This window comes from Dermacentor silvarum, chromosome 1 (assembly GCF_013339745.2).
Source record: "Dermacentor silvarum isolate Dsil-2018 chromosome 1, BIME_Dsil_1.4, whole genome shotgun sequence".
Taxonomy (NCBI): domain Eukaryota; kingdom Metazoa; phylum Arthropoda; class Arachnida; order Ixodida; family Ixodidae; genus Dermacentor; species Dermacentor silvarum.
In genome coordinates, this window is record NC_051154.1 from 344,264,997 (window position 1) to 344,278,507 (window position 13,511).

Below are 13,511 nucleotides of genomic sequence, written 5' to 3' on the forward strand. Positions count from 1 at the left end.
AATAGATCAGATTAGTTTAAAGCTGAGGCGCGTGGTTGGTGCCTTAAATCGTTGTCGATGTCTATTGCCTCTTTCCATAAAGCGACTTATTTATCAAGCTCTCTTCCATGCCCACTTGAACTACTGTGCTTTAATATGGGGAAACACTACATTAAAGAATTTGAATAAGCTAAAAATACTTCAGAAAAGAGCTATTAGGGCAATAGAGAACATACCATACCTTGAACACACCAGACATCTTTTTGTTAAGCATAAAATTGTTATGGCGAACAATATATACAAATGCAGGCTGCTACAATCCTACATTAGTGCAAATCGGGGGGAAGCTTGACACGTTTCTTACACTTGCAAATCTTGAACATACTCAAATTATTTACTTCCATCGATATAAACCCCGCTGGAAAACTCCATTCTCACGCACTACTTACGGAACGCAAAGGCTTAGCCACACATTACCAAGCATTCTTAACGCATATGAGCAGCAAGGCATCGATATCAAAACACTAAACCCCACCAATGTAATTAGTTTGTTTTTGTAAGAGCGCATTCCTTAAATTGTATTGCTTTATATCATTATGTTTTCACTAAGCATACAACTACGACGCCATTTGTCTTCTCTTGCTTTATTATGTGCGAAAATGATGCCATATGTACTATTAATATTTTTCGTACTAGTGTATAATAATTATTTGTTTTCGCTTGTGCATTTATCTTGCTACTTTATTTATTCACTTTTGCTTGTATAATTATTCGCTTTTTGTTTGTATATTAACCCTGTCATTGCTCCTACAGGGTGGACGGCGCTTAGTCAAGCTGCAGTATCCGCAGCTTTTTCGCCGTCTCCCCCTTTTTCACCGATGTTTTTGTTCTGGTGAAAAATAAACAATTACTGACTGACTGACTGGTACTATATTTATCAGGAGCTATTTATGTTCGCTGCTTGTGGCATAACGATTTACTGCATCGTTGTGGTGTTTTCAAATCAGCTAGCTCCTGCCTCACCACCGGACAGCCATGTACGACTGCGCACAATTACTATATCACAAATAAAAACCGGGAAGTAAACTGCAAAGTGCTCACCTGTTGTGTTTAGGGATGCGATAGAATTTCACGTCGCATGGCTCACTTCGTCTTGATGTGTTCGTACACCATCGAATCGTACAGCGGCGAACAGCGACAGCTGCGAGACATTGCTGAAAAAAGCCGACAAATGTGCAATGGTAGGGTACCACATGGACCACACTGCTAGCGAGGAAGGCGAAAACCGCAGAACTGACCGCACAATGCCAGAAAAAAAAAAAACAAATTGCTGCCGTTTTGACCGTTCTCAGCACGGCCGACGGCGAGCGCGGGCCGCGCCAGCCGCGCCGCCGATAGTTGAAGGCGAGAGAGAAACGACAATTGAGAGAGGGTTGACAAGAAAAAAAAAAAGGAAAAGCGGTTTTGGTTTCGCATCTATTTCATGAATGGCGCTGCAGTTCGCGTAGACAGGAAACCAGTGGAGTTTCCGAGGCCTGGTGGAACTGTAGCGGTAACGCGTTACGCTTGCGAAGGAATGGCAGAGAGAACAGCGTTCCTTCTGTAAACGTTCCATGGCATTGAACAGACGCACGCACGTACGCAGCACATCATGCAGGGCGGATGGGTGACCGCGTGAGGCGCAAAAAATGCACCTGTCACGTGACTATGGTGCATTTTTTTTTCTGGAGTTCTCCACTATATTTTATGACTAGGCTTCAAGATTGTCACGTGACGCTCCCTCCTGTAGACCATAAACATAAAGACAGAGTTGGTTGTGGTGACCAAACCAGCCAGCGCAGATGTTTTCACCTCGTCCGCGCCCGAAGATTGCGTCTCGTTCGGGCACCAAACCCTTCCAGCCGAGGAACAGGATGAGCTGTCGCGGTACCTGCTGGTACCAGTTGACTACCCATTGTCACGGATGAATTTCGAGGGACTGAACCAACTTTTCCTCAAGTACAGCACGGCAGATACCCTCAAGCGCTTCGGTGGAACGGCTCTTCAATGTTGCTAACGAAGTGCTGACGAAGAAAAGGGTTCGTCTTCTTCTTTCTGGGGTTTTACGTGCCAAAACCTTTCCTGATTATGAGGCACGCCGTAGTGGAAGGCTCCGGATTAATTTTGACCACCTGGGGTTCTTTAACGTGACTACAACGCAAGCACACGGGCGTTTTTGCATTTCGCCTCCATCGAAATGCGGCCGCCACAGCCGGGATTCGATCACGCGACCTCGTGCTCAGCAGCGCAACGCCTTAGCTAACTGAGCCACCGTGGCGGGTAAAGGGGTTCATCTGTCGGACACTAACCTCGAGATGCAACTCTTGCTGAGTTCAAACAAGGGGCTTTACTAAGTTGCGAATATGTAGAGCGAACATTTTTCTTCCGCTCATACTGCAATATTGGACCAGCATTCATTAAACGCCTATGTAGTGTTCCTTTCGATGCGGTTTCTTGTGCAAGAAATTTAATTATTTTGATGCATGTGAGTAACTTTCTATTTGTACACATGAAACGCAGTATACTGACTGCGCATTTGAAGACCGAAGCGGACGGTGCCATATGTGTTGCACTTGCAATAGACGAGCACCAAAGTTGCAGTTAGATGTGCCTGGAGTATGTGCGCGGAGCTCCCTGAACAAATTCGTCTAGGAGCGTTTCTCTGGATTCTTTTTATCTCCAGATAATATGCTGTCGGCGATGTTGAAATTAGTATGATATATGTAGTTCGATGTGAGTTTTAAATTGCTCACTTTATTTCGCCTCAGGATTATCCAACGCTATATTTTAATTTAAAAAAATCAAATGTAGCGTTAATGTAACGACACGCTGCAATGTTCGAAGTGTAACTGGAACGCGTCCCTTTCGCATTAAATGAACTTGTAACGGGCACTCGTTTCGATATTGGGAAGGAACGAGGAACGAGCTTTCGTTCCTGTCTTTGAGGAACGTGTACAACACTGTATCAGACCGAAACGCCCCGTGACGATTAGCGCGAGGAAGTTGGAAACCGAACGTCTGGGCCAGTCGCGGCAGCTTCTGATACGACACGCTTTGCCTGGCAAGCATTTGCGGATGTGTGTCGGGTCAGGATTTGCCGCGGCATGCTACCATTCAAACTCCGCCCACACTTGTTTACGGGGCGTTGCCGTCCGACGCGCAGCAGGACGCACTCCGTATTGCTTCGACGGAGCTTTGGAATTTGGTGATAAATATTTCGAATTAGGTGCGATTAAAAAAAAAAACGGGTGTACATGAAAATGTCACTGCCTCCAAATTTGCCATTTAGACAACTGCCCCCAAGGCACTAATAAAAAAGTTAATTACTGAATTTTCGTTAATTAGTCTTCTGAAGCTGACGTTATTAGCGGTAAAGCATGTACCTATACCTTGCCTAGGAACTCGTCCTGTGAAAACGCTACTTTCGCTGCGCGCTCATTACTTTTCTGTGAAAAATGTGTATGCTCTATAAAAATAAAAATAAAAACACCCTGTATATGCATAGCTAGCATGAAGTTGATCGGCTTGCACGACATGACGGAAAACAGACAAGCTTGACGTGCTTTGGTGCATGTATGACCGCAGCATGACAAAGAAAGCAAACAGAACAATGTCTATTCAAAATAAAGTATGCAAGCATGCACTTAAATTTCCTGCTCCGTTTCATAAAGCTTGCGCTAATGTTTGGGTAGGCCGAGTTGCTATTATGACTTTGCTTTCGTGCAGGGGCAGGCGCAGCGGGAAGCGGCGCGTGTCTCCCCCTGCCGGCGGTCATGTCGGCGTCGGGCAAGCCGTCCCCCTGGAGCGAGAAGGGCGCTGGCGAGCACGTGTTGGACGAGGCCACGATGGCGGCGCTCTGCCTGGGAGACCACGTGGCGCGCTTGCTCATCAGGGCGGTGCAGGTGGCCTCTTGTTACCGTTATCATTCCCACCACAATTTTATGAGGCTGGGCGCCTATTGGTGGGCCGTACACTAACCTTCGGTAATCACCTCAGCCGATAAGAGTTCGACGGTGACCCGATGTAATCGATCGCACGTCGGTACACTGCCCAAAGCTGGCTTTGTATCTCACTGAATGCGCGGTACTCTTCGACATGACTGCACGCATGCGCAAGCGACATAGTAGACGACCACGGAGGTACATGATTTGATTGGTCCATTGTTTACTGGACTAGATAACTTGAGAAGGGGAGTAGTGGAGGCTGGGGCTCGACTTAACAGCGCATTATTGCATTCACTTATAGCATGTTTTATTTCTTCCTGCACATGTGATGCTTAGAGGTGCACCATGGATCACTTGCTGTCGAACTCTGTAAGGGGGCGGAGTCTTGTCAAGCTGTAGTTTGCAGCATTTTCTCTGTTAGCCTCACATTTCTCACGGAGAAATAAAACCTCCATTGATTGATTGATTCATGAAGCACCCATCAAAATTGAAGGAAACATGGCTATAGTGGGATGTTGAGACAGAATGCACTGTGTGTCCTGAGTATTTCCTGCTGTCACTCGCTGCCCCATCTGAGGCTAATTGGTATTCTATATTCGTGCGTTCGAATTACGATCTAGTAACGTTTGCAGATTATGCGCGACGAAGAAATTTCTCTTGTAACACGTATGCCGTTCCGAGTTCGCCTCCCCTGCCCCGTATTCCTGCAAATAATTTGTGCGCTCGCATTTTATTTTTAAGCTACCGTGCATCAAGATTCTCGTTAAATTTTGCTCAGAAGCGATAAAATAACGGCCAGTTGATTGTTGTTTTGTCATTTGCCTGCTTCAACCATGGCGGACGACCACCTCCGCTTCATCATAAAATAATTAGAGTCTTTCTTCTAGCTCCACCACGGACGGCTGAATATCTTTGTAGTAAAAACGTTTCGGCGTAGGCGGCGTCGTTAAGTGAAAGCTAGGTCTGACGAAAAGCACCTACCGCACAGCAGGCAAACCATACCATAAAATCCTGCACGTGTTGGTTTAACTTTCTCGTTCCGCCACCATACGGCCTTCAGTAGCCCACTGTAACAAGTACGTTTGTTTTAGTGGACTCTTTCCCCGCATCATAGGCCGCGAACTACTTCCCGTAAAAAATACACACGTCCGTAATTTCATTCCACGGCACCGCGATAACGCGCCGTCATATATATGCAGCGATTTGCCATCGAAAATACTGAATTATGCTAATTCATCCCACAGCACCCTAATAATATGTTGTATTGTTTACAGCAACTTTAGCAGTTTTCCTCTAAATTCTGGAAGGGTGATTTTCGGTAAAAAAACAACCCTGCTACCTTCATTATAGTAATCGTTTCATAAGAGTATTACGTTTTCTCGGGAGGTGCTCTCTGTTGCACTAGCTGCAGAGTCTTTCTGTTCAAATTACACAGTTTGCTAGTTGTGCATGTCACGCAAGAAAAATTGACAATGCCTGAAAAAGAACTGTTTTGCTTGCCTATAGCAATAAAACCAAAGCAACAGCTAATGCCCAAAGAAAAACCTAGTAACCTCTATTTGAAATATATTAGAATTAGGTCACTGTCGCTTTAAAAAAAAGATGGGAGGCAGTCTAAACAAAAAAGAGGCCAATTGACTAAAAACTATAATAAACAACTCTGCTTGTCAAGATTTAGGGTACAGCACACTAATGAAGTCGAATATCTCTGATTGGCAAACAAATTTCACTTATATATTTAGAACGATAAGTAATGCGTCTGCCTGTATGCCGGTGTACAACAATGGCATAGGCTGTTGCTCTTTGCAGTAATTCGGCAATATAGGCCCCACAATACAAAAAAGAAAATGCATGGACATGGGGCATGGACAGCAACATTTGTATATACGCCGTATGTGCCCTATACACACTATAATGGCAATGAAAGCCTGAACTAGCACCTTATTGTAGAATACTGACGAGCAAGCTTTGGATCAGCAAAATTCGGCTGGCATAAACTACTATGATGAAGAAGTGACGAGGTATACAGTAGTTGGTTTATTGCACTAAACACTTTGCTGGTAGTATTGAATAAATAGGCACACCAGGTCTTATTTAGAATTCTGGGGAAGTCCACGCTAGACAATGGCAGCTGTGGGGCCTAAAATGAATAGTGTGTGCGTTCTTGAGTATAAACTTTTATTCGCAGTGCCAAGTTCACTTTAATCGGACACTCAAATAAAGCTGTTTGAGGTAGAAATAATATGTCATACCGAAATGTCCCAGTATGCTTCTATGATCACATGCTCAAGGTTTAACACTTTTTTTGTGTGTTTACCGCTGGTTTTGCTTTTCATTTTCTGCCATGAGGAGTGCTCTGGGAGTACGTAAACTATATATATACAGGGTGTCCCAACTATCATGCACCAAGACTTAAAACAAAGAGCAATTGCGTTACTCGAAGAAAACCTAGCCCATATTGTTTCCAGTACAGTGGCGTAGCCGCCAGTAATTTTTTCGTTACTGAGATTTAATTAGGTAATTGTAATTAATTATCTAACTCGAGAAGTGCTGTCCTATTTATCAAAATGTCAATGAGAAAATTGTAGAGCGACATGAAAAACCCTGATACAGTATTCCGTTGCTCAATACATGCTACATAAAAGTGTTTTTCCGAGCGTGAAAGAAGTACGCGAATACACGCGAAATGGCCGCGCGACTGGCCGCTCGAAGCACATTGCGTGTATTCGCGGGCTTCTTTCACGCTCGGAAAACAATGAGTATCGTAATGTAATAAGATGTACTGTAAGAAACGAAAGCCAGCTCCCCTAACTGATTATTGACACTATGAATTGTACTTCAAGTAGCATATACTTTCTTTGGAAATAGTTTTTTTTTCTACGTAAAATTTCACAATTTATAAGGCCGCTATTGCTTAAACATTTCAAGCACTTGGACAAAAATAATATTGAGCTGCAGAAAACTATATACTGTTGTATGCCTAAAATCCCATTTGTTGACTCTGTAATGTTATTCTCGAAACGCAGCGTAACAGTGCCTGTATTGTTCTCGCGACTGCTAGAGGCGCTCGTTCGTCATATCTATAGATTTCCTGCTGATGTTGTTTGACTACCAAATTCATGCACGTTCACTTATTTCGTTCTCATGTAAGTGTTTTCAACGGCGATATTGCAATTTCGCAATAATAATCTTGCCCCATGTGTCCTATATTTAAAAATGCTTGGGAGTACTTAAAAGAGAAGCGACTTGCCGTACTGACTTCAGTATAAGCTTAGGTGAATATCTGTGAGTAATAATATTAGGGAATAAAGCTATTGTTGTAGGGAACTACCGCCGTATACGCTAATGTTGTAAAAAACACAGCGTTTTTGAAAAATTTTAGCCGTTAATGTAATGAAGTGGTTTTAGTAAAATGTGACCGATAGCGCACGTAATGCAGCAATGTACTTTTTGCTAATAGAAGTTTATTCAAAATTAGTTTTCTCAATCTTCCGATTATATGTTCATGAGTTTTACATTACAGTAAAGAAAACTTAGGGGACAATGCACGTGTTTTGTAGGAACGCCTTTTTCAAACTTAAGTCAAAATTTAAACGGTGTCAACGGTGTCGAAAATACTGATCCCCAGATATACTTTTAACGAACAGCGTTCATGGGGCAGTAAAAAGCAGTCAATTATTTCATACAAATCGGAGGTGGTCGAGTAGGTTGCTTTGGACGCCATGGACGGACACAGTTTGTAATGAGGTCAAATTTTCGTAGACGTCCGCAAGGCTAGCGTTGGTAACAGTGAAACAGTGGAGGCACTGCCTGGCCCGTGTTTAGTACCTTACGGGAGCACATCGGTGCTCGAGACGTGAAAACTGTTAATCGTACAAAAATGCGTAAAAAGCATTGCAATGTGGCTCTTATTTTAGAGCGCAGTCTATAGGCGCCCGTTCCTGCGGCGAGCGTCGGCGGCGTAACCGAGCGAACGAGCACAGCGAAAGTATAGTGACCTAAAATACTGGGAGAGCGGTCAAAGCGCCGCGCGAATACATAGGGGAGCGTGAAGCTTTTCCGGGGAACTGCCGGGGAACTGCTCTGTGATCCGCTTGTGTCTGCCTCGAGGGTTCGTGTACCACTGACTTATACCGCCAGTCGGGTGTTCTCGTACACAGCGCGCAACATCGTGCGCTGCGCGAAACGAGAAAACAATATACGTGGCTCTGCTACCGCAAACACCAGAGACAGCGGAGTTGGGGAAAACCTAGTAAACTAGTGGCAAACCACACACTTAGTTTCCTGGCGCTCAGGATTTCTTCGCGATGTTCTGCGTAGCATCGCGGTGAATTCAACCGGCCACGCTCGCAAGCCTCCGGATCTTTATTTCTTCGCCTATGCGAACTCTCAGCTTCCCTCAATCTAAACTGGGGATGTTCTCTTCGGCGACGCCTGGTTTCAGCTTCCCTAGCTTTCGCTTCAGTCTTTCGGAATCAACTATTGTCCAGTTCTCTGGTCGAAACCTGCCGAGCCGCCGCCAGAGGCATCGGCTGCAGTCACGGACATCGGGCGCGTTAGGTGCAAACGCGGTCGGCGTCGGCAGCAGCTCTATATACGCGTCCCACTGCCACCTGCCTCACTCCTACTCTCCACCTCGCATCCGCTATGCTGAGCGATGCTATTTTTATACTCTGCTTTCACTCTCTCTCTCAGCTCTCTCTCCCCAAGCTCGGCGAAGCTATCGCACAGCTGGTATGGGGTATGTCGTTTTTTGCTTACCCCGACACGAAAATTTCCTTGACCGTCAGCGAAAGTGCGCCGCGCAGAAAAAAAAAACGCGAAAGAGAGAGAGAGAGAGAGAGAGAGAAGAAGAAGGTGGAGCCCGTGACGTATGGATCACGCGATATATCTTACACCGTGATCACGCCCACGCGTCACCCACGCGATGGCTCTCGCGATCTCCCGATTAGCGAGGCAGTTGCGCCACACTTCGCTCCGTTTGCAACGTGCCGTACGAGACAGATTAGACAGTTTTAGTTTAGCGTTTTTACGCTCCGCTTAACTGCTGAGCGGAGCGGAAGCACGAATGCGCATGCGCTCTCCGCTTAGCCGCAAGCGGGCTAGCGGAGCGAGAATCACGGTCCGCTTACAAGCTCCCTAAGCGGAGCGGGGAGCGTTGCTGCCGTCTTTCGCTAGCGAGGGTGGGCGAGGCACGCGCCATCTCTCGCGCGTGCATCGAAGCACCTTGCATCGAGGCACCAGTCGTGCGAGCGCGAATAACTTGTGTAATACAGCTCCAACTGGTTATTTAAGGTATGAGGGCAAGTGCTGGGGAAAAAAGTTTAAAAAAGGATAAACAATACAAATTATTGGTCTACATCATACAGCACACTTTTTTAGGCCCATGTGAGCGTTTTAAAGTTTGCATTATTTTTTCAATAGCTTTATTATTTGAAAAATTTGATTAAATGTGGGTCTCACGCCAACAGTCATAACTCTAATTTAACTCGATAAAAAAACACAATTTTTGGCAGTGATATAGGAGAGGCTTTGATCTGTGCAATGAACCAAAATTATTGAGATCAGATCAATTATCGAAGCATAGTGATGAAATAACCCAAAAACATGTGTGCTTCCAATGGGTGCGCCTTGGTGTAAACGGCCTCCATATCAAAACTTGGGGCACGATTTTACTTGCTGAGGTTCATTGCACACCCAATAACGTGAGAAAGAATTGTGCCAAGTTTCACAAAAAAATCTTTATTAGGGAAAAAGTTATGAATGTTTGCGTTTGAAGAAATCGTAAAAAGATGAGTTCTGAGAAAATCAACAAAAAGATTGCAAAGCATAGCGCTTACATAAGATGATCAGGAGAGCTAAAGTCCCATATATTTGTAGCCAGTTTTGTCTTGGGTCTTGCCCTTGTCTGATTTTGCTCGTGTTGCACCTCGGCTTCCTTTTTTTTCTAGCCTGCTTTTCAGTATTACAGGTATTTGCTGTACGTCTCCAGGTTCGTCGCCTTGTACTGATTGCCAACAAACTTTAATTTTGTGCGTCTTTGCGCTCTAAACTTCCCCATTCTGTGGCTTCCAGTAAGAAAAAGTAAGCGACAGAGAGTAAACACATCCATCACACGATCCGGTTCTCCTTTAGCGCGCGTGCAGCCTCCATAACGTAAACAACACGTGCAAAAGATTGCACGTCCACCTGGTGAGGTGTTTATTATTTTAATTCATAAATAAAATGTTGAAAATGCTATTATGGCATTCCTACACTTTTTACGTGATACGATTCTTAAATAACCAGCAAATAACTGCAAACCAGGGCATTTTTTCTGTTCCACAGAAAACTGGCACTTTCAGTTTCGGTTTCGTAGACGCCGGGTGGGTTTACATTTTTTTATGTATCTTTTGAAAGAAACTGCATAAGAAGATACTTTTTTCAGCAAAATGATGTAGAATAAATTCCTCATCTAACAAAGCAGAAAACAAAAAATTGACATTTTGAAAAAAAATTACAATTTTCACTTGGCCTCACACCTTAAGGAAATAAAGTGAACAGCACAGCTAACAAAAACGTCGCCTGCGCATTGGCATCACAAAAGATTGGATTGGATTCGAAATGCAACCTCGCTGGCTATCACGTGTCGTTCGCCAAGTCGACGCTTCATTTTCCAGTCGATAAAATGGACCGGTTACGCATTACAAGCACCCGTCTAGATAATTCATGAACACATAAGTTATATATATTCGTTTTACTTTGTAAAAGTCACAAAACGGTTTTTTTATTTTGTTTCACTACGCTGAATTTGGCCAGAGGGCGCTGCAACTACGAAAGGTCCGCTCCGCAACGCTACACGCATAACTAAAAGGTGAGAATCGCCCGCCGCTCCGCTGTGGCTTAGCGGGGCAACTCGGAGCGGAGCGGACCGTAAAGACGCTCAACTAAAACACTCTATTGTCTCCACCAGCCAATATGAAAGCATGTATACAGCGGCGCTCAAATTTCGCATTAGGAAGTATTGTAATCGTCGGTGAATTTATTTAATAAAATACCCTATGGTACATATTCCAAGCCGTATCCAGTTGGAACGAATTGTCAGCTGACTACACCAATTCTGATATATTCATTCCCAAATCAGTCGACGAAATACATGGACTGTCCAGTTGCGTGTATGGTTTAAAGCGTGACATGTTGCTTTGTTAAAAGATTAAGTGGAACAACAGTGCATTGTTACCGCAAGTTTGACGACGCATATATCGAAAACAGTGCCATCCTCAAAATTTGTTCCATGCAGATATGGCTTGCGATCTCACCGGCTACAATTCTCAAATAGCACTGTGCACCGTAATCAGTATGTTTAATCAATCACCGTAAGTTTCCTTCAGCGATGAACTTCTGGCAGCCTAGCCCCCGGAACCAACAGCAATAACCGTTGAACTATAGTGAACTAGATAGGGGTAGTGGGTCGAGGGAGAGCGGGTAGGGGCAGCGCCGGCGAGGCGAAACACACGGAAATATTTGCGCGCTCCATCCATCCATCCATCCATCCATCCATCCATCCATCCATCCGTCCGTCCGTCCGTCCGTCCGTCCGTCCGTCCGTCCGTCCGTCCGTCCGTCCGTCCGTCCGTCCGTCCGTCGTCCGTCGTCCGTCCGTCCGTCCGTCCGTCGTCCGTCCGTCCGTCCGTCCGTCCGTCCGTCCGTCCGTCCGTCCGTCCGTCCGTCGTCCGTCCGTCCGTCCGTCCGTCCGTCCGTCCGTCCGTCCGTCCGTCCGTCCGTCCGTCCGTCCGTCCGTCCGTCCGTCCGTCCGTCCGTCCGTCCCGTCCATCCATCCATCCATCCATCCATCCATCCATCCATCCATCCATCCATCCATCCATCCATCCATCCATCCATCCATCCATCCATCCATCCATCCATCCATCCATCCATCCATCCATCCATCCATCCATCCATCCATCCATCCAATCCATCCATCCATCCATCCATCCATCCATCCATCCATCCATCCATCCATCCATCCATCCATCCATCCATCCATCCATCCATCCATCCATCCATCCATCCATCCATCCATCCATCCATCCATCCATCCATCCATCCATCCATCCATCCATCCATCCATCCATCCATCCATCCATCCATCCATCCATCCATCCATCCATCCATCCATCCATCCATCCATCCATCCATCCATCCATCCATCCATCCATCCATCCATCCATCCATCCATCCATCCATCCATCCATCCATCCATCCATCCATCCATCCATCCATCCATCCATCCATCCATCCATCCATCCATCCATCCATCGTGTGATTGTAGTTGCACGTGCGCGGTTTTGTTGGTGGCGTGTGAGCGTTGAGTTGGCTGAAATACTGAATTATGAGATAGGGATACCTCGGCGAAAGAACTATTCCTTTGCGCCTGGTTGTAAGACTGGGTTCAGCAGAGTGAAAGAAGCCCCGAAGTTGTATCTGTTCAGTGTCCCCGAGGATGAAGAAATGCGCCTGATATGGGAGCGGAATCTACACCGCAAGAACAAGCCGCTGGATGCCACTGACGCCGTATGCGAGCTACACTTTGAAGGAAAGTATGTACTGAGAGATTACGTACATGTGACCGAAGGCAAAGAGGTACGTGCACCACGCGGAAAGCCCTCTCTCTCGAGAGAGGGCTTAATCTCCTAATCTCCCCATGTACTCTCGAAAAATCCATCGCTCGAACGGCCCACAAGGAAAAGGGCTGCCTTACAACTCCATGGCGACCAGACAAAAAAGCGGTGCCTGCAAGAGGACGACCTGCAGACCAGTGAAACTGTGGACATAGGTGATGGCGCTGAAAATCGCGCCTTTGTGCTGAGTGAAATTCCCAAACCCACTGAGCATTGGGCACTGCTCACGTTTCCGAACTATGATGGTGTTGGGTTTGTTTTGGCTTCGTTGGACAGTGAGAAAAAGACTGTCGGCGTTGAGAAGGCTGTGCTGATGAACTACGGCGAGAGCCCCAGTGCAGTAATTTGTCGCACGTATTGTACATACGAAAGACGTTCGTATGTGAGAGTGTGTCACGGACGATGGACGAGGCAAAGCAGGTGCTGGAGGTAGCACATTCATTGCAAGGGAGCAGGCAGGTTGGAACTCCACGGCGACAGGGCTGAGAGCCACTATGGACCCTTTTCGCGGCGATCCCGTGGGCGCAGCCATGTTTGATCACGTGGTGACGCGTGCATTGCTTGCCTCAAGTGCCTCCGTTGCCTCCTTGTTTACAATGGAAGTGTATGACGCCGGAGCGGCTTAGAAAACCTCTGTTTTCGGAGATATCGTAGACAGTGACTAGGTGGACGACACGAAGCTTTGATCACAGCTTCAGAGAACATGAAATTTGGAGCTGATTAAGCTATGTTCAAACGGCGCAAGCAGCGTATATGGTGCTTGTTCTAAAAGTGGGGCTAAATGTGTATTCCAAGCTATCCAAGCTTTCCGATCATGAATTCAGTCAGGATTAGTGTGTTTTTATCTTTGTTCTTTATTCCGCAAATATTTTGAAGCAGTGGCTGGTCA

General features: G+C 45.8%; 1 protein-coding gene across 1 annotated transcript in view; it reads left to right on the top strand.

Moving 5' to 3' along the window:
* The window catches only part of LOC119437383 (uncharacterized), a 47,265-nt gene that overhangs the window by 13,962 nt on the left and 19,792 nt on the right, over window positions 1–13,511 (top strand). The window contains exon 2 of the mRNA XM_037704414.2: window positions 3,745–3,920. Within this exon, the coding sequence (XP_037560342.1) occupies window positions 3,745–3,920 (176 nt within the window). The remainder of the gene's footprint in view (window positions 1–3,744; window positions 3,921–13,511) is intronic.